At 37.4% G+C, this 26,697-nt stretch overlaps 1 protein-coding gene across 10 annotated transcripts in view; it reads right to left on the bottom strand.

Moving 5' to 3' along the window:
- The window catches only part of LOC123527417 (uncharacterized), a 265,494-nt gene that overhangs the window by 221,696 nt on the left and 17,101 nt on the right, over positions 1 to 26,697 (bottom strand). For 6 of the 10 annotated variants that reach the window (XR_006681734.2, XM_045306849.2, XM_045306847.2 and 3 more), the window contains exons 3-5: positions 24,560 to 24,638; positions 9,297 to 9,347; positions 5,744 to 5,839 (exon numbers count right to left, since the gene is read on the bottom strand). Coding sequence is in view for 8 of the 10 variants with exons in the window: in XM_045306849.2 (XP_045162784.2) it covers positions 5,744 to 5,839; positions 9,297 to 9,347; positions 24,560 to 24,638 (226 nt within the window). In the remaining 2 variants the exon portion in view is untranslated. The remainder of the gene's footprint in view (positions 1 to 5,743; positions 5,840 to 9,296; positions 9,348 to 24,559; positions 24,639 to 26,697) is intronic. The other 4 variants (XM_045306848.2, XM_045306852.2, XM_045306854.2 and 1 more) reach the window with 4 other exon arrangements.

The raw sequence follows: 26,697 nt of genomic DNA on the forward strand, positions 1-26,697 counted from the left end.
ATGGGCCATAACTCTGGAACCCATTAAGGAATCTGGCCAGTTCTAGAAAGGAACCAAGATCTTACGGTGATACGAGTTGTGTGCAAGTTTGGTAAAAATCAAATCATAAATAAAGCTACTATTGTGCAGACAAGGTCAAAATAGCTAATTTTGGGCCTTTCAGGGGCCATAACTCTGGAACCCATTAAGGAATCTGGCCAGTTCCAGAAAGGAACCAAGATCTTATGGTGATACAAGTTGTGTGCAAGTTTGGTAAAAATCAAATCATAAACTAGAGTTGCTTTTGAGAAAAGCACATGTCTACCACAACTGCCTAATCATCTAAATAGCAAGTCAGTCTTTATATACTGTTTACTCACTACAAATCGTGGGCTGAGCGCGAAACTATTGTAACTGTATATAAATAAAGAACAAGATACGATAGTTTCGCGCTCAGCCCTCGAAATATACCTTTGAAGAGTAAAAAGGCCGATTTTGGGTAATTCAAGGGCCATAATTCTGGAGTGCCTCAGACGATTTGGCTAGTTGATGAACCTGGCCAAGGAGTTATGGTCAAAAACATCTGGTTCAAGTTTGGTGAAGATCGGATGAGAAATGTTCAACTAAGAGCACAGACAAGAGTAAAAAGGCCGATTTTCGGTAATTCAAGGGCCATAACTCCGAAGTGCCTGGACCGATTTGGCTCATTATCGAACTTGCCCTACTAGAGCGCATGCACATTCATCAAGCCAAAAGGACTCCTATACTACTCAGATTGCATGCACATTCCTGGAACCAAAAGGACTCCTATACTACTCATGAGTAGTATAGGGGTCCTTTTGGCTCCAGGAATGCACCTGGACCGATTTGGCTCATTATCGAACTTGCCCTACTAGAGCGCATGCACATTCATCAAGCCAAAAGGACTCCTATACTACTCATGAGTAGTACAGGGGTCCTTTTGGCTCCAGGAATGCACCTAAAATCTGAGCGTTTTTCGGTAATTCAAGGGCCATAATTCCGAAGTGCCTGGGCCAATTTGGCTAGTTATCGAACTTGGCCGAGGACTTATTGGCACACACATTTTGTTCAAGTTTGGTGAAGATTGGATGAGAAATGTTCGACTTAGAGTGCGGATAACACACACACAGACACACACACACACACACACACACAGGAGTAAATCAATACGTCTCCCACACCACTGGGAGACATAATAAAGCTGCTATTGTGCAGACAAGCTCAAAATAGCTAATTTTGGCCCTTTCAGGGGCCATAACTCTGGAACCCATAATGGGATCTGGCTAGTTCAAGAAAGGAACTGAGATCTTATGGTGATACAAGTTGTGTACAAGTTTGGTTAAAATAAAATCATAAATGAAACCACTAATGTGCAGACAAGAAATTGTTGACGGACAGACGCACGGACTGACGACGGACGAAGGGTGATCACAAAAGCTCACCTTGTCAGTGACAGGTGAGCTAAAAAGAAGAGGTAGGATAGTTATTGTTCTATGACAATTCACTTGCTCTCAATGTCTTCTACCTTTCTGTGAAGTTTCAACCAAATGCCTTTTATATTTTTCATGTTATGCTCCAGAAGTATTATTTTAATAATAAAAGGAGATAATTGAAAAAAACTAGGTACGGCAATGATATGGTTCTTTGACACTGCACTCCCTGTCAATGGCCTTTTTCATTTTTGAAGTTTCAATCCAATACATTTAATAATTCTTTTGAAATAAATGCTCCGGACAAGCATTATTTTGTATAACAAGAGGACCATGATGGTCCTGAATCGCTCACCTCTTCCCACATGACCCAGTTTTGAGTATGACATCGTTTTTTCTATTATTTGACATAGTGACCTAGTTTTTGAGCTCATGTGACCCAGTTTTGAACTTGACCTAGATATTATCAAGATAAAAATTCTGACCAATTTTCATGAAGATCCATTGAAAAATATGGTCTCTAGAGAGGTCACAAGGTTTTTCTATTATTTGACCTATTGACCTAGTTTTCGAAGGTACGTGACCCTGTTTTGAACTTTACCTAGATATCATCAAGGTGAACATTCTCACTAATTTTCATGAAGATCTCATGAAAAATATGGCCTCTAGAGAGGTCACAAGGTTTTTCTATTTTTATACCTACTGGCCTAGTTTTTGACCAAACGTGACCCAGTTTCGAAAATGATCTAGATATCATCAAGGTGAACATTCAGATCAATTTTCATGACGATCCATTGAAAAATATGGCCTCTAGAGAGGTCAAAAGATTTTTCTAATTTTAGACCTGCTGACCTAGTTTTTGACCGCAGTTGACCCAGTTTCAAACTTGACCTAGATATCTTCAAGATGAATATTCAGACCAACTTTCATACAGATCCCATAAAAAGTATGGCCTCTAGAGAGGTCACAAGGTTTTTTTATTATTTGACCTACTGACCTAGTTTTTTAAGGCACGTGATCCAGTTTCAAATCTGACCTAGATATCATCAAGGTGAACATTCTGACCAATTTTCATGAAGATCCATTCAAGGGTATGGCCTCTAGAGAGGTCACAAGGTTTTTCTATTTCAAGATCTACTGACCTAGTTTTTGATTGCAGTTGACCCAGTTTCAAACTTGACCTATATATCATCAAGATAAACATTCAGACCAACTTTCATACAGATCCCATGAAAAATATGGCCTCTAGAGAGGTCACAAGGTTTTTTCATTATTTGACCTACTGACCTATTTTTTGAAGGCACGTGACCCACTTTCGAATTTCACCTAGATATCATCAAAATGAACACTCTGACCAATTTTTATGGAGATTTATTCACAAGTATGGCCTCTAGAGAGGTCACAAGGTTTTTCTATTTTTAGACCTACTGACCTAGTTTTTGACCGCACATGACCCTGTTTCGAACTTGACCTAGATATCATCAAGATGAACATTCAGACCAACTTTCATACAGATCCCATGAAAAATATGGCCTTTAGAGAGGTCAAAAGGTTTTTCTATTATTTGACCTACTGACCTAGTTTTTGATGGCATGTGACCCACTTTCGAAATTGATCTAGATATCATCAAGAAGAACATTCAGACCAACTTTCATACAGATCCCATGAAAAATATGACCTCTAGAGAGGTCACAAGGTTTTTCTATTATTTGACCTACTGACCTAGTTTTTGATGGCACGTGACCCACTTTTGAACTTGACCTAGATATCATCAAGGTGAACATTCTGACCAATTTTCATGAAGATCTCATGAAATATATGGCCTCTAGAGAGGTCACAAGGTTTTTCTATTTTTAGACCTACTGACCTAGTTTTTGACCGCATGTGACCCAGTTTCAAACTTGACCTAGATATCATCAAGATGAACATTCAGACCAACTTTCATCAGATCCCATGAAAAATATGGCCTTTAGAGAGGTCACAAGGTTTTTCTATTATTTGACCTACTGACCTAGTTTTTGAAGGCACATGACCCAGTTTCGAACTTGACCTAGACATCATCAAGGTGAACGTTCTGACCAATTTTCATGAAGATCTTGTGAAATATATAGCCTCTAGAGAGGTCACAAGGTTTTTCTATTTTTAGACCTACTGACCTAGTTTTTGATGGCACGTCACCCAGTTTCGAACTTGACCTACATATTATCAAGATGAACATTCTGACCAATTTTCATGAAGATCTTTTGAAATATATGGCCTCTAGAGAGGTCACAAGGTTTTTCTATTTTTAGACCTAGTTTTTGATGGCACGTGACCCAGTTTCGAACTTGACCTAGATATCATCAAGATGAACATTCTGACTAACTTTCATAAAGATCCCACAAAAAATGTGACCTCTAGAGTGGTCACAAGCAAAAGTTTACGGATGCACGTATGCACGGACGGACGACAGACACTGCGCGATCACAAAAGCTCACCATGTCACTTTGTGACAGGTGAGCTAATAAAAGGGAGGTAATTCAAAAACTAGGAAAGAGAGAGTCATTGTTCTTTCACACTTCACTTTGTCTTAATGGGTTATATGACTATCTGACGTTTCAATCAAATGCCATTTATGCCAGAACAAAATGTGTGACAGACAGAAGGACGGACGGATGGACAAAGCTGTAACAATACATGTATGCTCGCCCTCTTCGGGAGCATAAGAATAACTATGCTTGCAGATCCTTGTTATCTATTTTGACATTTCAATGGTCTCGCCAAAACATTGCAAAACCTAACAAAAAAAAGGAAACTTTTAACAAAGATGGTAAAATTGACATAATCTAGAAATAGGTAATTCAACATTAACAAGGCACTCTCTTTTACCGGGGATCATAACTACTTACAAAGATACTGTATGTAACAAAAATACAGTCCGTGCATTTTAATCAAGAATTGAATGGTATTTTTCTGCGGTTCATCGATGTATGAACTGTCAGGAAGTTTACATCTAATTTGCATAAACACCAAAATTTCCTGACAATTCATACATCGATGAACCGCAGAAAAATACCATTCAATTCTTATAATTACAACTAGATCTATAAAAACTTCTTCCATTTGTTTCCTATTTGAAAAAAAATGCAACCTTTTTTACTGAAATGCAAGCTTTAAGAGTACCTGTGTTATGCGCATTAATTTCGTCGTCATGGACGCAGGCAAAGGACTCATTTGCATATAAATTAGATCTAATGAATACATGATGGCTTCATTGAGAAATGAAAGTTGGTCACGTGTGCTGAAGCAGCCAACCAGAAACGTGCAAATCTATGAATTGAGTAATAGTTGTAATTATATGTTAGTAAATGATTTCTTTTATTGATGTCATGCCTTGAACAGACTGATTTTGATAAGGAACCAGTATCACATCAAAACAAAAATTATTCTTAAACCTTAAAAATGTTGTTTCGAAGTTGTCAAACAATATTGACATTGGCCTGATGCAGAGGAGAATGTGAGTGCAAGAAACGAATTGAAGACAGCAAGGCATCAAGCCTTTATTTTAGCTCAAGATCCGCGGAGTTTTTAAAAAATTAATCCACCACATACGTAGCCCATGCACAACATATATATCTCATTCGGTTTTTCGCCAATAGATATTTTTCTAGCAAAGTGATCGCCATACAGTTTCTCTTCTAGGTTGGGTTTAGCATATGGAAGGTTTCAAGGGCAAAATTTAAGCAGGCGCAGGACAATTACAAATATTTCCATCTGTTGATAAAAATGTTGCTAATTTTCAGTCATACCGCTTCACGGAGAATAAGTTTTTCTCCGTCATTTCTACAAATACAGGTAAGGTAAATGCACTTACATGCTTGTAATGTATGCTCGGTTGCACTGCATTGCGATATTTTGGCCAAACAATTTCATTTTCACAAAATTCACTCACAAATAAAAATCTAACCTATTTTTCTGTGAAATGTTTACCACATATATACTACCAGAAGCACAACATATGATTTTAAGCGGAACCCATTTGGGAATACATAATGTTGGTTCCCCCACCGTGAAGAGTTACAGAGTGGGCACCAAATTGCTAACGGACAAACGGATGGACATCATACGCCCCCCTTCGGGCATATAATAAACCGCTCTCAAGTTTGCTTACTGGAAAAACCAGTACTAGTGTCATAATTCTATAAGGTGTGGTCATGACCCCAGTGGGGCTTGAAAACACAACCCTCCCGGGTTGAGCAGACGACACCTTAACCATTACACCACTGCTTCCTTTACACTTTAATCTAACATTTTATATTTCAGAAGGAAATTACCCGACAAAGTCCTATCTCTGTAGTTATTTGTCCCAGATGCTTTAGTTGAGCTATCACTTCCCCATGTGTAAAACGAGATACAAAATTCCAAAAGTTCTGAAAGATGAGAACAGATGTTTGCAGTACATGAAATTCCTTCATTATGTACATTTATTTACAATACAGTCCTAAACCGTTATCTCGACTTCGGTTATTTCGATATCTTGAGTTGATTTTCCTGGTCCTGATTTTTTCCCTTCCTATTTCATATAAATCAACCACAGATATCTCGATTTTGATATTTTGATTTTCTTCATATTTCGACTAAATTTACGTTGAAATTTACTCTATTTTGACATCGGTTATCTCGAGTAGACAGTAATCATCTGCCAAACGCAGTTGCGAAAAGCTGCACACACTTGTATTCTCTCAACTGTCGTCTGACGCCGTACGTGATAAAAACAACATCTAATTAACCCGCGCTCATGTGTCATTAATTGTTCATTTGCGATGCTAATTGAGTAATTTATTAAAAACTGAATGGATTTAATTGCAATTAACAAGAGGACCATGATGGTCCTGAATCGCTCACCTGTCCCCACATGACCCAGTTTTGAACTGAGTATGACATCGTTTTTTCTATTATTTGACATAGTGACCTAGTTTTTGAGCTCATGTGACCCAGTTTTGAACTTGATCTAGATATCATGAAGATCCATTGGAAAATATGGCCTCTAGAGAGGTCACAAGGTTTTTCTATTATTTGACCTAATGACCTAGTTTTTAAAGGCACGTGACCCGGTTTTGAATATGACCTAGATATCATCAAGTTGAACATTCTCACCAATTTTCATGAAGATCTCATGAAAAATATGGCCTCTAGAGAGGTCACAAGGTTTTTCTATTTTTATACCTACTGACCTAGTTTTTGACTGCACTTGACCCAGTTTTGAACTTTAACTAGATATCATCAAGGGGAACATTCTGACCAATTTTCATGAAGATCCATTGAAAAATATGGCCTCTAGAGAGGTCAAAAGGTTTTTCTATTTTTCGATCTACTGACCTAGTTTTTGACCGCATTTGACCCAGTTTTGAACTTGACCTAGATATCATCAAGGTGAACATTCAGACCAACTTTCATACAGATCCCATGAAAAATATTGCCTCTAGAGAGGTCACAAGGTTTTTTTTATTATTTGACCTACTGACCTAGTTTTTCATGGCACGTGATCCAGTTTCAAAACCGATCTAGATATCATCATGGTGAACATTCTGACCAATTTTCATGAAGATCCATTGAAAAGTATGGCCTCTATAGAGGTCACAAGGTTTTTCTATTTTTAGACCTACTGACCTAGTTTTGGACCGCACGTGACCCAGTTTCAAACTTGGCCTAGATATCATCAAGATGAACATTCTGACCAACTTTCATAAAGATCCCATGAAAAATGTGACCTCTAGAGTAGTCACAAGCAAAAGTTTACAAACGGACGGACGACGGGCGCCATGCGATCACAAAAGCTCACCTTGTCACTTTGTGACATGTGAGCTAAAAACAAGAGAGCCATGATGGCCCTATTTTGCTCACCTAAGTTAAGTTGTTTGCTTGAACAAAATCTTTTTTTTTTTTTCTATTTTTATACCAACTGACCTAGTTTTTGGCTGCACTTGACCCAGTTTTGAACTTTAACTAGATATCATCAAGGGGAACATTCTGACCAATTTTCATGAAGATCCATTGAAAAATATGGCCTCTAGAGAGGTCAAAAGGTTTTTCTATTTTTAGATCTACTGACCTAGTTTTTGACCGCATTTGACCCAGTTTTGAACTTGACCTAGATATCATCAAGATGAACATTCAGACCAACTTTCATACAGATCCCATGAAAAATATTGCCTCTAGAGAGGTCACAAGGTTTTTTTTATTATTTGACCTACTGACCTAGTTTTTGATGGCACGTGATCCAGTTTCAAAACTGATCTAGATATCATCAAGGTGAACATTCTGACCAATTTTCATGAAGATCCATTGAAAAGTATGGCCTCTATAGAGGTCACAAGGTTTTCCTATTTTTAGACCTACTGACCTAGTTTTGGACCGCACGTGACCCAGTTTCAAACTTGACCTAGATATCATCAAGATGAACATTCTGACCAACTTTCATAAAGATCCCATGAAAAATGTGACCTCTAGAGTAGTCACAAGCAAAAGTTTACAAACGGACGGACGACTGGCGCCATGCGATCACAAAAGCTCACCTTGTCACTTTGTGACATGTGAGCTAAAAACAAGAGAGCCATGATGGCCCTATTTTGCTCACCTAAGTTAAGTTGTTTGCTTGAACAAATTCCTTCCCTAAAGCTTCAAAAACAAACAAGAGGGTCATTGACCCTAAAGCGCTCACCTGTGACAAGGCTTCAAGTGTGTTTGTATAAGTACTGAGTTAGGTTTCTTCTATGTTAGCCTATATATTATACATGTCACACACATTTTTTTAACCTAGGGCAATAATTTGAATAATTATGGTAGACATAATTCTGTAGAGGGTCACACAAGGACCATTCATGTAAAATTATTTCAAAATCTCACAAGAAAATTTTTTAAATTTCCACTATACACATATAGGGAAAAGTGACCATGCCTCCTGGTGGCCATGTTTTTTGATGAATGTGAATAATTTCAACAATCTGGGTAGAGGGTCACACAAGGACCATTTGAGTAAAATTATTTTATAATCGGGCAAACAGTTTCACACAAGAGGATTTTTAAAGTTTCTACTATATACATAAAGGGAAAAGTGACCACGTACCCTGGTGGCCATGTTTTATGACGAATCAAAATAATTTGAACAATCTTGGTAGAGGCTCACACAAGGACCATTTGTGTGAAAGTATTTCAAAATAGGACCATTGGTTTAGGAGAAGATGTCATTCGAAGATTTTTCTATTTTTAGCTCAGGTGGTCCCTATGACTGTTTGAACAACTTTGGTAGAGGACCACCCAAGGAACACCCAGGCCAAGTTTCACCAAAATCCATTCACTGGTTTTGGAAGAGATGTCGTTTAAACATAAATGTTGATGACGGACGAACGGATGCACACAAGATGGATGACAGATACAGCATGATCACAATAGCTCACCATGAGCACTTTGTGCTCAGGTAAGCTAAAAATGGTGGTTTGTAGGCAAAGCGGAACTTGACCTGTATATTATGATGCTGTATATTATGATGTGACACTTGTGTACCAAAATTTATTTAAATCTGTCAAGCCTTTCATGAGTTATCATCCAGAAACAATGAAAACCAACGGAGGGACCGACTGACAAGCTCACTCCTATATACCTCCCCCAAACGTTTGTAGGGGGTATAATTAAATTTAGAGTTATGTAACTTGTCCTGGGAGGTCATCTAATAATGCCTCGGAGAGTTGTAAAGTTTGAAAGCATTTGGCCAAGTAATTGTTGAGAAAACTGCTTACATGATGTGGACACGGATGAAAAGGTGATCACAAAAGCTCTACTAGTAGAAAAATTTCAAATAGTTGATCTAAAAATCTAAACTTTAAATACCAGGCTTGGCTGTGAAGTTGCTTCCTGTCCTAGACCAACATAACTGGCAATCTGTACAAAAAAAAAACCAAAAAAACCTCATTATTTATATTTGTCTTACTGAAATCTTTTCAACTTATAAACATTTCATGTTTAGTGTTTTCCTTGGACTTAAAAATGAAGACTGATACTATAGACATAGAAATTACATAAAAAAAACAAGGCTTTATAAACCAAAACCATTTTAATATTATTTGTTGGGTTTAATGTTGCACCGAGACAATTATTATATGTCATATGGCGTCATTCCAGCTTTGATGGTGGAGGAAGACCACAGGTGCCCCTCCGTGCATTATTTCATCACAAGTGGGCCCCTGGGTAGAACCACCGACCTGCCAATGGCTTCTTCACATGAAGAATTCAACACCCCAAGTGAGGCTCGAACCCACATCGATGAGGGGCAACTGTATTGAATGCGGCTACCTTAACCATTCGGCCACGGAGGCCCCTAAAACCATTTTAAAGTATGACCAGAGAAAATATTTGTTTAAAATGTTCATCTGGAAAAGAGGCGGGTGGGCACTTTTCATTTTTTAATTAATTATTTCTGAAGCGAAGGAGACCTGAGGTCAAAACTTAATTTTTTTTCGTTAAAGAATTTCGTTCGGTTAAATGAGATGTGTTGCGCATGCGCTGAAGCAGTGTTGCTTTAATGGCGGATCAGTATCAACGTTGTTGAACTGCAATACGATTTTTTTTATCGTAGATCAAAATTAAATAAATTTTAATCGGTACTCTGTACAGCAATTGTTGTAATAGTTAATTCAAACAACATCTGACGTAATATCTCGAGGATCTTGAGTTTATTCGAGGAATAAATGTGATTAATCGAGTGGGTACGTGGTGTCCACAAATTCAAACTATCATGTCAAACTCGAAAATTAACAAAGACTCTGAACGTAGTTCGGAGGGACAAACACAATGTGATATAACAGTGAAAGACAAGAAAGGCAAAGCAGCCTGCAAGCGGAAAACCAGAATTCTAAAAAATCGACGTCCTCGTCGAATCAAGAAAAAGCTGTAGTCGAGTCTGAAAACGTTATTTTACAAGCAATTTCGGCATTGCAAAGTACGATTAACAAACAATTTGAAAAGATGAGCTCCCATGAAAAACAAATGTCTGAGCAAAACAAACAAATGAAAGAATTTGCTGCTAAGATGGCATTCTTTGAAGGATATGACGATGAAAATCTTGATTACTATGACGATTCTTATGAATGTGAATATCAGAATTTCGGGGCTCAAGGTGGTCCGTCTCTTTATGATCACTTACCTGGAGGTGTTGAAATGTGTGATGATGACAGTTTAAATATAGAATCGGGCAAGAATGCAAATACAGATTCTTGTAAAAGGAAGTCAGACATTGATGATAATAATAATAGGTTCAGTGCAATGTCTAGGCACTTCAAAGCTACAGAAATTTGTGACCAGGAAATTGACTCGGTTTTAGCGAGTAATATCACCGAACTTTTTCGTAATGGTATTGATGACTCAAAGTATATCTTTCTCCGGTCCCATTAATTGGACAGAATAGTAGTCGGAAGACCAAAATTGTAATGTAGCAATTTGGTGGTAACAGTAAACCTTTCTCAAGACTTTCATTTCATTATATGAAGATATGACTACTTTTATTACTTCTGATGAAGAATTTTATGATAAAGTTGCTGTAGTTTGCAGCCTTTAAAAACTTCCGGGCAATCACACTGGGAGGAGCTGCTGGTCCAAATGGAAAACTTACAGGAATTCATCTGTTCTCCATGGCCAAGGGATCTGTGATTCCGGTCATGCTAGACGCAATGCCAAATCTGACATGGAAAAATTATGTTGGGACATTCCTAGCTGGTCTGGAATTAGTTTTATCATCTTTTTTTAATTATTTGCACTATTTTGTATTGTAGCACTAATAATAATTTGTCAAATAAAATCTGAAAATCGTTTACAATTAAAACAAGAGCTGTCCGTAAGACAGCGCGCTCGACTTTCCTCAGTGCTTGACTCTGAATTAGAGCTTTGCCAGTAAAAACTTTATAAAACTTTAACCAAAAAATTCTAAGTTAACTAGAAATGTGTCCATGGGACACAGATACCCCCACTACATGACAAAGGACACAGATCAACTTTGGGAAAACAATATGTTGCTATTTAAAAAAAAATATGCAAAAAACTAGAGATGCTTTTGAGAAAAGCGCATGTCTCCCACAACTGCCCCTATGAAAAATGTTAGTTTCTCTAGATGTTTTAGACGAGTGGATCCAATTAGATGGTCTGGATGAGTGGATCCAATCAGTAATTCAAGGGCCATAAATGAAAAGTGCCTGGGCGGATTTGGCTAGTTATCGAACCTGGGTAAGGTCTTATGGCCAAACACATTTTGTTCAAGTTTGGTGAAGATCGGATGAGAAATGTTCGACTTAGAGAGCGGACAAGAGTATTTTTCGGTATTTGGCTAGTTATCTAACTTGGCCGAGGTCTCATGGTCAAACACATTTTGTTCAAGTTTGGTGAAGATCGGATGAGAAATGTTCGAATCAGAGTGCGGACAAGAGTAAAAAGACCGATTTTTGGTAATTCAAGGGCCATAACTCCAAGACGCCTGGACCGATTTGGCTAGTTATTGAACTTGGCCGAGGTCTTATGGTCAAACACATTTTGTTCAAGTTTGGTGAAAATCGGATGAGAAATGTTCGACTTAGAGTGCGGACAAGCTTTGTGACAGACACACACACAGACTGGAGTAAATCAATATGTCTCCCTGTCTCCCACACCACTGTGTGGTGGGAGACATAATAACCATACATAATGTACATATAAACATATATGCTTTTTAGATACCATAAAAACTCGAATATATTACGCAGTTTTTTTAAAGATTTTTTTCATTTTCTCAAAGGGGTGCGTAATATACACCAAGGTAGAGCTTCAAACACTTTTTCCCAGCTTGAAAACCTGAAAATATCGGCGAAAAATCTGACAATTTTGTCAACTGTCATGTGTTTACATTTTTGGCCGTGCTTTTTTAACCTCCTCTTGAAGAGCGTTTTATTGGGTGGGTCTAAAAACACGTACGGCTACTGAACCTCTGATGAATTATGATAATGTTGGTTTTGATTGCGAGTTTAAATTTTTGTATTTGTAAATTTAATTAATACATATGGTACATATCCAGAGCACCGGATAATGTGTCAGTTTAATAATTAGGCAAAATACAAAATTTTGCGGTTCCGGGTTGTAGGTGTTTGATCATTAAAATCATTATCTTTCAAGGATGCTCAAATAAATTGCAATTGAAATAGATTGTTTGTCATTTCTTTATTTCCAGCCAATTATCATTGATCACTACAGCCGCTCGTATATTGGCAAACAAACATGCTAATTAACCGCGATTTTCTCGTTTGATGTGCCCATAATTATGAGAAGTTTGTTCACACGTCTGTTAAAGCGTACTAAGGTGTTGACAGCTTGAGAAAGTTCTCAAATACTTTAGATAGGATTTGTCTTTGATATTGTCAATGTTGTCTGTAACCGAATATGCAGCAATTGTGATTTTCACAAGAAATCGTTTTTACGCATGCCGCTAATGGCCGATTTCGAGTTTGTAAACAACGTTTTCTGACTGATTTTTCGGTGCGTAATATCCTGTCCCTAGATTTGCCACCTAATGCCACTCTTTGCCACTTATTTCCATAGAAAAAGTTTGGTAATTGGTGGCATTAGCTGGCGTTTGGTGTAATTCAACCCTTTTTTCCACATAAGTGGTAAATTTGTCACCAAAAGTCACTTTACTTTGGTGGCATTTAGGTGGCATTAGGTGTAAAGTTTTTCTTTATGGTGGCAAAAAGGTGGGAACTGGTGGAAAGCAGAACATAGTTTTTTTTTCATGGTGGAAATTGAGTGGCGTTTAGTGGAAAATAGGGACTTAGAAAATTTTCTTGGTGGTGAATAGGTGGAAAAAAAACTTAGAAATTTTTGTGATGTTTGATTTAAAAGCAAACTGTAAGACATAATGGATAACCCTGTACAAAAATCTTCACATGGACTCAGGTTGGAATCACTGGACGATCGATGTACTGCCCTCAAATCAATAATTACGGGTCATTTACCAGTCATAAGTGACTTCTGTATCAAATGTGAAAAAAAGTTCCAGGGTTCTGGGTCAATGTGACTTAGGCCTTTGACCAACTGACCTCAAAATCAATAGGGGTCGTCTGCCGGTCATGATCAACCACACTATTTAGTTTCATGATCCTAGGTCTAAGAGTTCTCAAATTACCATCCGGTAAACAGCTTAACTGTTCCAACTCACTGTGACCTTGACCTTTGACCTACTGAATTAAAAATCTATAGGGGTTATCTGCTAGTTATGATCAACCTTCCCATTCACTTTCATGATTCTAGGCCCAAGAGTACTAGAGTTATCATCTGGAAACTGTTTAACTGTTCCAGGTCACTGTGATCTTGACCTATGACCCACTGGCCTCCAAGTCAATAGGGGTCACTGCTGGTCATGACCAACCTCTATATAAAGTTTCATGATCTTAGGTCCAAGCGTTCTTGAGTTATCATCCGGAAACCGATTGGTCTACATACCGAATGACCGACAGACTGACCAACATCTGCAAAACAGTATACCCAGGCTCCTTCTTCAAAGGGTTTCGTTAAAATGAGAATAAGTTTATGCTGACTGTAGCTGGACAAAAATAATATTCAGAGTGGTATACAGAAAATTTGAATTTTGGTTATTTTGTGAGACAGAATATTTATTATTTATTATATCTTTGTATTAAATTCAATGTAAATATTAATAAGTCACTTTTTCAATCAACAATTCTGAAAGACAGAAAAAGGTGGAAAATAGGTGGCAACAAGCAAATTCGATAAATTGGTATCCCCCGCCGAAAGGGTCTGTGGTGAGGAATGGCAAAAAAATATATCCGGCAAAAAGTTAAGGACGTTAATAAGAAGCAAATAATTTCATTAGTCAAAATCAATTTAACAGAAAACAAATGTTTAATTAAAGAGTACATAATAAATGTATGATACTTTGATCCTGACTAAAGAATTTATTTTGAATGGGATATGCTTACTGTAATAAGCTTAGCTTTTAAAATTAAATGCAGTTAATTGAAATGCGAGGTGGGGGAATGGTACAACTTGCATGTTGATAAGTATTCAAGGAAGGTTTTAAAAAAATCTAAAATAAGGCATGAAAAAAAAATAAATATTTTTTTTAGGGGGGGAGGGGGGTTGGGAGGGGGAGGGGGTGTGACCAAGGCAAGTTGGTGACCAGGTGTGGGTGAACAACTTCACATGTTAATAATAAATGTTCAGGGAAAAGAAATGAAAGAAATTTAATGAAATTCTGCCGAATGGTAAGTTTGTTATGTACAAATATGTGGATTTTTAGACAATTAAAGGGCAATAACTCTGAAGTTACATAAGAAATCCCTACGGAACTGTGTGTGCACAACCACATTATCGTGCTCTACATTCTGTTTAAGTTTCATAGTTCTAGGTCAAATATATCAAAAGTTATGATGCAGAAATTGCCATATTTATAGTACCCTAAATAGTTAACTCTAGAAACTTCTAAGGGCCATAACTCTGGTGTTACTTGGGCAATCTGACTGAAACTTGATGGGCCCCATAACCTCATAGTGGTGAACATGTACATGACATTTGTTTGAAAAAAATCTAAAATAAGGAATAATTTTATTTTATTTTTTTTTTTTTGGTGGGGGGGGGGGTGGGGGGGGGAGGGGGTGTGATCAAGGTAAAGGGGTGACCAGGTGTGGGTACACAACTTCACATGCTTACAACAAATATTCATGGAAAAGAATGAAAGAAATTTAATGAAATTCAACCAAATGGTAAGTTTGTTATGTACAAATATGTGGATTTTTATACAATTAAAGGGAACTTGGAAGGTTTGAAAAAAATCTAAAATAAGAAATGAAAAAAAAATAATTTTTTTTTGGTGGGGGGTGAGAGGGGTTGGGAGGGGGAGGGGGTGTGACTAAGGCAAGTGGGTGACCAGGTGTGGGTGCGCAACTTCACATGTTTATAATAAATGTTCACATAAAAGGATGAAAGAAATTTAATGAAATTCTGCCAAATGGTAAGTTTGTAAAAATATGTGGATTTTTAGACAATTAAAGGGCAACTAGAAAATGCTTTTGTAAAAAAGCGCATGTCTCCCCCAATGCAAAGTCCTATAGGCAAGAAGTCAATAGGGGTCAGGAGCGAAAGTCAAAGAGACACTGATGGTTGGCTGCAATAGGGATCATCTACTTGGCATGTCCAATCATCCCGCTAAATTTCAACACTCTTGGCCTAGTGGTTCTCAAGTCACTGTTCAGGCTTCTGTGACCTTGACCTTTGATCAAGTGACCTCAAAATAAATAGGGGTCATCTACTCTGCAAGTCCAATCATCCTATTAAGTTTCAACATTGTAGGTCAAGTGGTTCTCAAGTTATTTCCAAAAAATGATTTTACATGAACAGGCCACTGTGGCCTTGACATTTAATAGACTGACCCCAAAATCAATAGGGGTCATCTACTCTGCATGTTCAATCATCCTATGAAGTTTCAACATTCTGGGTCAAGTGGTTCTCAAGTTATTGATCGGAACTGGTTATCAATGTTCAGGCCCCTGTGACCTTGACCTTTAACGGAGTGACCCCAAAAACAATAGGGGTCATCTACTCTGCATGTTCAATCATCCTATGAAGTTTCAACATTCTGGGTCGAGAGGTTCTCAAGCTATTGATCGGAACTGGTTGTCAATGTTCAGGCCCCTGTGACCTTGACCTTTAACAGAGTGACCCCAAAATCATTAGGGGTCATTTACTCTGCATGAACAATCATCATATGAAGTTTCAACATTCTGGGTCAAGAGGTTCTCAAGTTATTGATCGGAAATGGTTTTCCATGTTCAGGCCCCTGTGGCCTTGACCTTTAACAGAGTGACACTAAAATCATTAGGGGTCATCTACTCTGTATGACCAATCATCCTATGAAATTTCATCATTCTGGGTCAAGTGGTTCTCAAGTTACTGACCGGAAATGGTTTTCAATGTTCAGGCCCCTGTGACCTTGACCTTTCACAGAGTGACCCCAAAATCGTTAGGAGTCATCTACTCTGCATGACCAATCATCCTATTAAGTTTCAACATTCTGGGTCAAGTGGTTCTCAAGTTACTGACCGGAAATGGTTTTCAATGTTCAGGCCCCTGTGACCTTGACCTTTAATGGAGTGACCCCAAAATCGATAGGGGTCATCTACTCTGCATGACCAATCATCCTATTAAGTTTCAACATTCTCGGTCAAGTGGTTCTCAAGTTACTGACCGGAAATGGTTTTCCATGTTCAGGCCCCTGTGACCTTGACCTTTGACAGAGTGACCCCAAAATCGATAGGGGTCATCTACTCTGCATGACCAATCATCCTATGAAGTTTCAACATTCTGGGTCAAGTGGTTCTCTAGTTATTGATCGGAAATGGTTTTCCATGTTCAGGCCCCTGTGACCTTGACCTTTGACAGAGTGACCCCAAAATCAATAGGGGTCATCTACTCTTCATGACCAATCATCCTATGAAATTTCAACATTCTGGGTCAAGTGGTTCTCTAGTTATTGATCGGAAATGGTTTTCCATGTTCAGGCCCCTGTGACCTTGACCTTTGACAGATTGACCCCAAAATCAATAGGGGTCATCTACTCTTCATGACCAATCATCCTATGAAGTTTCAACATTCTGGGTCAAGTGGTTCTCAAGTTACTGACCGGAAATGGTTTTCAATGTTCGGGCCCCTGTGACCTTGACCTTTAATGGAGTGACCCCAAAATCGATAGGGGTCATCTACTTTGCATGTACAATCATCCTATGAAGTTTCAACATTCTGGGTCAAGTGGTTCTCTAGTTATTGATCGGAAATGGTTTTCAATGTTCGGGCCCCTGTGACCTTGACCTTTGAGGGAGTGACCCCAAAAACAATAGGGGTCGTCTACTCCAGCAGCCCTACAACCCTATGAAGTTTGAAGGTTCTAGGTCAAACGGTTCTCCAGTTATTGCTCGGAAATGAAGTGTGACATACGGACGGACAGACAGGGCAAAAACAATATGTCTCTTGGGGGAGACATAATAACTCTGAAGTTACATAAGAAATCCATACAAAATTGTCTGTGCACAACCACATTGTAGTGCTCTAAATTCTGTTTAAGTTTCATAGTTCTAGGTCAAATATATCAAAAGTTACGATGCAGAAATTGCCATATCAATAGATCTATAGTACCCTATATAGTTAACACTAGAAACTTCTAAGGGCCATAACTCTGGTGTTACTTGGGCAATCTGTCTGAAACTTGATGGGCTCCATAACCTCATAGTGGTGAACATGTATATGAAGTTTGTTTGAAAAAAATCTAAAATAAGGAATTTTTTTTTTTTTGGTGGGGGGGGGAGGGTGTCGGGGGAGGTGTGTGATCAAGGTAAGGGGGTGACCAGGTGTGGGTACACAACTTCACATGTAAATAATAAATGTTCAGGGAAAAGAATGAAAGAAATTTAATGAAATTCTACCAAATGGTAAGTTTGTTATGTACAAATATGTGGATTTTTATACAATTAAAGGGCAATAACTCTTAATTTACAAAAAAATCCGAATGAAATTGTATGTACACAGCCACATTATATTCTGTTTAAGTTTCATAGTTCTAGGTCAAATATATCAAAAGTTATGATGCAGAAATTGCCATATTTATAGTACCCAATATAGTTAATACTAGAAACTTCTAAGGGCCATAACTCTGGTGTTACTTGGGCAATCTGACTGAAACTTGACGGGCCGCAAGAACTCATAGTGGTGAACATGTATATGAAGTTTTAAATAAATATTCCCAACCTAGATATGGCTCCGGACGGATGGAAAGACGGACGGACAGACGGACAACGCCAAAACTATACCCCTCCGACGAAAGTCGGGGGATAACTAGTGGAAATTGACTGTACTAGCTGAATCTGAAAAGATCATTTCTGAATGTGTCTCCAGTGTATTATTTCTGCATGAGTGAAAGTTGGTTAAAGATAAGATTAATGATAGATCAAGTTATTAACAAAACGCGATAACTGTGGCCTTTATTTACTAATACCGGATTAACCCATAACAATGAAATAGGGAATCAGGTGGACACATTATATGACAAATAGCTTATATCGCAAAACCAATGCAAGTTGCGGCGTGGTCTAGTGGTTAACACGTATGATTTGTAAGCTAACGGTGCTGGTTCGAATACAGGACGAGCTACGTTTTTTTTTATTTTTCCAACATGTTTTTTACCTGGAGAAGGAATTCATGTAAAACTATTTATATCATGATTTTCTCGTGCACTTATACCGAGTACCTATTGAAATTTTTCAAAGGATCTCTTATTAGAATAGACATTGAATCTATATACATTGCAATAATAATTAAACAAATACATAAATAAAAAGAATGAAAGAAAAATACAAAAGATGATATAAGCCAAAACCTGCAAAATAGAATAAGTAAAAATCATTTTAAAAAAAGAAGGGCTCGAACCTACACCATACAAACATAAAAAGAATAGATGTCCGACACACTATCCACTAGACTACAAATCTGTTTTGCAATTAATAAAGGATCGTATTTAGAGTTAAGAATACTACAATATACAAATTAATACCACTTATCGGATAACACACCTGTTTTACCTGTTTTTGGATTTTACGGAGTACCGTTAAAATGAAATTATCGCGATCCATTAATACAAGCTCCTACACTAATGTATAGAAACAACCCCAGGTGGAATTTGGGTCAGTTAAGATTTATATATGCAGGCAAACATCAGGTCAGATGCAAAGAAATAGTTCTTGCCTTTTAAAGTGTCTATAAAAAGGATGTTTTTACAAGAGCTTTTCAACTTAAGTATTTGACACCTTCTTTAGCTGACCAAAAAAGTGTATGTGTGGAATCAATTTATCTGTGTAGTAATACCAAAATTTGAAATCTGGCACTTGATGAGTCACTCAGGGAGAAAATGGAAACACATTGTGAGAGGTAACAATATTATACTGTTTTTTCTTAAATTATTACTGTCTTTAACATTGTCTTAATTACTAACTCTTAACAAATACTTGAATTTTAAACAACATTTACAAACTGCTTATAATTAAAATCAACAAATCTCCTTATATGTCTTATGAAGTTTGGCAGATGGATAAATCCCAGATATATTTCTGGAATATAGCTCAATCATGTTTATAACACTGCTTGTAAAATTGTATCATTTTGTAACTATTGACATTATTGGTTAGCACTTAGGATACAATATGTACTTTAATCTGTTCATACCAGGTACCTTCTGTGAAAAAAAGTGCAACTTTGTGACATGATCTGCCTGCCTGACTGTATATACCTGAGCAGCATACAGCTTATTACTGCATAAAAGAAACATATCAAGATAATTCTGAATCAGGTAAATATTATATGTTTTTATAAAAGCTAATGTTTAAATAACCCTTAATTTTTAAAGAAATACACCAATTAATAGAATTTCCTGGCATATTATATGATAAATATTAATTATAAATGTGATGAAAAACCCAAGTGCTATTATTACCTTTTGCCAAAGGCAGAGGGATATTATTTTTGGAGTTGTCCTTTCTTTTTTATGTCTGTCAGATTAATTGAAAATGCTTGTAACTGGAAAAATATTTTAGTAGCTTTGTCGATAGAATCACTTAACCTCATGTAATTATTATAAGCTCATTAACACTGCTCAATTATTTACCTAGTAAAAGAAGTATTTCCCCTTGATTTGGTAAAAAATAGGGATTTTTCCTGTATCTATTGATGGATCTTCATGAAACTTTACAAAACTGTAGATCACTACAGGACAGCACTGCACGTGCAATTTCCGTCAGGATTACTTCAGTAACCAGAGTTATTGCCCTTTAATTGTTTTTCAATCCATACATTCCTACATAACAAGTAATCCATTGATAGATATTCATGAAATTTGACACAAGCGTAAATCACCTTAGAGCAATGGTGCTTCCACATCTTTAATCAATTCTCAAGTTCTTGCAGTGTTATTGCACTTTTATTGATTCAAGATGCATATATTCCCACAAAACAATGTAACCTTTTGAGTGAAAAGAAATTTTTCTACAATGTAGATTTTGATGAAACTTCTCACAGTTTTAATAAAGATGTGGCATATTATTTGTCATAGATTAAGTTTGTAGAGTTTGTTGTCAGTGAGTTAGTTTAGTTTTTTGATTTCATATTTCCTAGAGGAAATTTACAATTTTCTGCAAAATTATTCTGAATGTTAGAAAAACGTATCTATTAATAGATGTATGGTTTGTTGTTACAGATTGTGTGCTGGAAAAATGGCCTTACATCCAAAGGAGTGAAATTTGGAGAGTCATTCGCCATCTACTTAAGCCATCCTGGAATATGAAAAAATAAGACTCCATTGACAACATCCTGATCCTCATGTTCAGATCTTTTGTGATTTCTTGTGAAGGGTCTTTGATTTTTGCATAAAAATAAAAAATATATTAATACAATTTGATTTTTGCTTACTACTGATTTTTTTTAGATTCAGCAGGTGCAGCCAATTTCCACTAGTTGCCACGTATTTTCCACCTGTTGCCAGCTATTTGGTGGCATTTAGTGGAAAATAGGACTGCCACCATAGTGGCGTTTTGGTGAAATTTTGTCCACTTGCTGCCACCTGTTAGGTGGCTACCCGTGCGAAAAAGGAACAGGAAATCCTGGGATTGTCCCAGGACTATCCTGGGATAATGTCCTGAAAATATCTCAGGAATTCCTGGGATAGTCCTTGGACTTTTCACGCCGTTAAATGGGAATGGGACAATCCCAGGATTTTCCTGTGAACAGGAAAAAAACAGGACACCAGAACACCAAGAAACCTATGCTGTCCTGCTATCCTGAAAATCCCAGGAATGTCCTGGGATTTCCTGATGTCGGGAAATAAAAGTATATATTGTCCTGTTCTCAGGAAATCCCAGGAATGTGTTGAGAATTTTTGAAGTCAGGATATCCCAGGACAATTGTCCTGTCTTCAGAAAATCCTAGGAATTCCTGATGTCGGGAAATTTCAGGAGAATTGTCCTGTCTTCAGGAAATCCCAGGAATTCCTGTTGTCAGGAAATCTCAGGACAATTGTCCTGTCTTCAGGAAATCCCAGGAATTCCTGTTGACAGGAAATCTCAGGACAATTGTCCTGTCTTCATGAAAGTTTCCAGGACATGCAATTGAATACCTTGTAAACATGATTTGAAATTCTCTTTGGCGGGAAATACAGTTAACCAATTGAATGAATGTTAAATTTCAATTGTATTTACAGTAGGAATAATAATTAAGGATTATCATTTCCAAATATTAAAAAATATTTTCTAGTTAAAAAGTATACATCATGTACATTGAAACATACAACCTGTCATAGCAGAAATATCAATTTATCAGTTCAAATAATTATGTGCATACATGGCAAAAACATTAGGTGTAATATTTAGTCTAGAAACATCAAATTATGAGCTTCATATTGAGCAAAAAGCTCTTATCATTCTATGATCTGTTTACTTTTAAGAGTGAAACTGCCTTTGATCAAACATGTACAGATATCTAAACAGTACTAACATATTTCACTCTTTAACGCTCTGATTGATTTTAAAGAAAAAATACGTTTCTAAATAACTTACTGGTATTGTTTTGTAAAATCATTAAATGAAGGTATTTATTTAGTATTATTTCTAAAAGTTTAATACAGAAATAATTTGCTAACTTACCACAAATATAGAATATATTTCTGTTACTCCAACAACACCACAACACAAGTGCTTAATGATACAAAACATGGGTCTTCAACACCAGGATGTAATTAACTTACTAGACCATTACAAGATCATGTTTCAAATTAATTACCATCTTTCAATCTGTATCTTTTAGAAAAATTCCTGTCTTTTTCCTGTGAACAGGACAATTTCTATCAAAAGTCCTGTCTTTTTCCTGTGAAAAGGACAATTTCTATCAAAAGTCCTGTCTTTTTCCTGAGAACAGGACAATTTCTATCAAAAGTCCTGTCTTTTAGTGTTAAAGTCCTGTCTTCAAGACTTTTATGCAGCCTTGCTAAAAGAATCTAAGGATATCCCAGGATAATCCTGGGATTTCCTGAGAACAGGAAAATATTTCTGCATGGGTATTGGCGGAAATAAGTGGTGTTTAGTGGAAAATAGATTTTACACCATAATGGTGGCATTTTAGTGGTAATTTGTCTAAATACTCCACTTACTGCCACCAAGGAATTAAGTGGCAAACAAATTTTCCACCATAATGGTGGCATAATGGTGTAAAACTGTCTAAATACTCCACTTATTGCCACCTAAAGGTGTACACAAGTGGAAAAATGTTGAATTTAGTGGAAAACAGGTTTGCCACTGTCCTGTTCATTTTTTCACCATTTTGGTGGCATTTTGGTGGAAAATTGTCTAAATACTCCACCATTGAAAAGGGTGACATTATAGTGGCAAATCTAGGGATGGGAATTATCATTCCAATGTAAGCATTTTTCCCAAGATTTTGATACAAGATCGGGGGTGCGTAATATACATACTAGCATGATATATTCGAGTTTTTACGGTACTTGTCCATGGTGACTCTAGGTCAAATACTTTTGGAGCTATGCGCGACACAACATTAAAATGACCAATTTTTAACTAAGTCAGGGGCCATAACTCCTACACGACTGAATGAATCCAGACTCGAAATCCCAGGTGCACAACTACACATGCTGACCAACATTCCTGTAAAGTTTTGTGACTCTACGTCAAATACTTTTGGAGCTAGGTGCGACACAAGATGATAGCCCAGACAAGTTTGTTATCTTGCAGCCATTGTCCTCTAAGTTACTTGGACCTTAGACCTAGGACCTGGTTCCTGCGTATGTCATGCCCACTGGGTGAACTTTGGTGACAAGTTTATATCAAAATCCCTCAAGCATGAAAAAAGAATCTCCGACAAAGTTTTCATTCTGTATCCTTTGACACCGTCTCAGTAAGTGTGTCCTTGACCTTAGACCTAGGTACCTGGATCTTGGCTGACACTCCGCCTCATGGTGGGAACCTTTGAGGACAAGATTTCAAAATCCTCTATGCATGAAGTAGAAATGCCTCCGACAAAGTTTTTCATTCTTGTATCCTTTGACCTCTTCGTGACCTTGACCTAGACCTAGGACCGGGTTTTCTTGCGCATGACACTCCGTCTCATGAGGCTGAACAACTGTGGCCAATTGCATCAAAAATCCCTCCATTCATGTGAAGATATGCGCCGACAAATCGTCTATTGAATTTGACCGTAACCTCTATGTGACCTGGACCTAAACTAGGACCTGTTCTTTGCGCATGAACACTCCGTCTCATGATGTGATCAACTGTGCCAATTTCATCAAAATGCCCCTCCATGCATGTAGAAGAGATGCGCCGGACAAGGTCGGTGGATGCCGCCCCCTCTCCCACCCCGCCAGGGGCGTTCCCATAATAACGTCCCGTTTTCAAAACGGTAGGATAAAAAGCATTCTCCGCCTATAATAGATGTGACCTTGACCTTGAGCCAACATGGTTGACTCTGAGTTCTGCCATTCATCTGATAAGTATCATTTGACCCCAAGTTTCAAGAAAATCATTTCAAGGGGTTTTAGGAGATACAGAGCGCAAACCTTTGACCTTGATTTGTGATCTGACCTTGAGCCACGATCTGCTGACACGTGAGTTCGGCACTCCTGATGAGGTGATAAAAATCCCTTTAAGGGGTTTAGAGATACAGAGCAACAAAAGTGTTTCGCACAGACACCATTCCTATAACCCCATCACCACTCAAGGCGGGGGATTAAAAATACAGAGTAGATAATATACAGTATTATTTATATATTATGTAACTGGTAGAATGTGAAATTATGAATACAAATGTATTATGCTGATGATATGAATTATGATTATTAATTTTAATGATGATAAATATTGATGTATTAGTTGACAGAACTTATCAGCCATGTATATTTATCCAGTCACCCAAGTGCTCCATTCACAAATTACAAATTGAATTTGAAATGTAAGTTGGGTCGTGTTCTGACTGGATCTAGTTAGGTGACAAAGTTAAATTAAGGGAATAAACTGTACCTTTGTGACTGCCTTAGATTTGAGTCCATGTAGAAATATAGCTTCAATACAGCTACATACATTATTAGCTGTGTCTGTGCTGCAATAAAAAGTTTTAGATACATAGTAATCAAGTGTAAACATGGCAATCCCCAAGCTGAAGCAAATGTAGCCAGGAAGAGGAAATGTTTTGTAGTAGTGAATCATATTATATATTACTGTATATTAAGAAATATTCATCATTGATTTTTTAACTATTTTTTAGGAATACATATCTACACACAACAAATAGCTGGCAGGATTTTGACACGTAAGTGCTACTCCCCACACACCACCAAAGCACAAACCCCACCCCCCTGACGTGATTTTCATGAAAAACATAAATCCTGAAAGCTGACAGATCCTCTGGACCACCAAAATTCATAACTGATCAATCTTCATTTAAGTTACTTGCACAGAATACATGAAGGTTTGAGTGCTGAATTTTTCTGTAAAGCAATTTCATAAGTTAAAACAAATCAAGAGGGTCATACTGCCCCTAAATCACTTAACCGAGTTTCAGAGCTTAAATACACTAAAGAGTGTTTGAAAACTTTAAAATAGGACCATAATATGCACCAGATGTTGAAATTTCAAGAGGCAGCAGAAGTTGATAACATAAATTAGTGTGCCAAATGACAAACAATACAAACACTTTAGGCCTTTAAAATTGAGTGGAAAAACAGGCACACACAGGCAATTCAAGCAGGATGAGAGTATTTTGGATGGTTTCTAATATTGGTTCTATTTTTACCTCTTGTGGCCCCTAAAAGGGGCCATGAGCCCCCATTTAGATAAAATTAGGAGAGGAACTTATAATGATGCTACATACTAGTTTGATGATGATGCATCCAGCCTTTCATGAGAAGAAATAGCTTAAAGGTATTTCTATAGTTAGCTCTAGTTGCCCTTGAAAGGTGACTGTGTACCCCCATTCAAACAAGTTTTGGAGAGGTCCTTATTATAATGCTACAGAACAAGTTTGGTGAAGATCCATGTGACCATTCGTGACAAAAACTTGTTAAAAAGTACAGCTGAAACTCGATATTTCAAACTCGCTTATCTCAAAATTCCTGCTCTCAAAGTAAGTCCACAAGAAATCTCTTGTTTTTCTAAGTTCACAAAAAAACTCCTTACCATTAGAGATACCAAATGCTGCATTTACACTTGGCCCCCATATTAAAAAAAAAAGGGGGAGTTTCCACTTTTTTATTGTAGAATTTTGTTTTTTTCTACGCTTTCCGGGGTGCCCCAAAAAACGCCAGAATTTTGCAGAGCTGAGGCCCAAAATTTTGGGAAACCCGCCAAAAATTTTCCCGGAACGTCACAGGCTCACAGGGATGGGGGGCCCAACCCTGAGATTGTAACGGGGAAGGGTGTTTGGGCAACATGAAATTAAAACTGGGGATAAACTCCAATAAAATCGACAATTGTAGTGGAGAGTGATAGTGTGGGGAGAAACAACGGATGAAAATCGTGTGGAACTTAAAAATTGTGTTTCCCCCAATTTCACCAAAATCCCCTACGATGGAGCAGCAAGGTCTGATGCACTACATTAAGGTCTGCTGAGCTGTACTACGCTCTACTACAATTTCCACATTCTATTACGTTCTCTCAAGAATTAACTATAAATCAGGATAATCTTGGAAAAATGTTTGACTGTCAAAAATATTGTCACGGTCCTTACAATCAACACGATTCCATCAAGTTCCCCCAACATCACCATGATTCAATCCCACGACCCCCACGCTCACAATATTTCCCTCTCAAATCATGACAACAGGCATTGTTGGGCTAAGCCCGTAATGAAAAATGCAGCATTTAAAATACACCAAAAAAATTTCAAAGTAACATCATTTTTTGTACCACAAAAATGGTCTTTGGTTTTTTTCCCTGGGCCCCAATTATAAAACAAAGGCCATGAAGGCCCGTACCCCGCCCCCACCTGCCCCCTATTGACCAAAGATCATCAAGAAGTTTCATTAAAAAATATGGCCCATAAATGTGGTTTTTTTTAAAAAGTGTTAACTATTTTTTTCCTTTAATTTTGCCCCTAGGACCTATTTTTTTGACCCAACATACCCAGTTTTCAAACTTGACCTAAGATCATCAAGATTAAC

The sequence above is a fragment of the Mercenaria mercenaria genome, chromosome 14 (genome assembly GCF_021730395.1).
Source record: "Mercenaria mercenaria strain notata chromosome 14, MADL_Memer_1, whole genome shotgun sequence".
NCBI classification, from domain to species: Eukaryota; Metazoa; Mollusca; class Bivalvia; order Venerida; family Veneridae; genus Mercenaria; species Mercenaria mercenaria.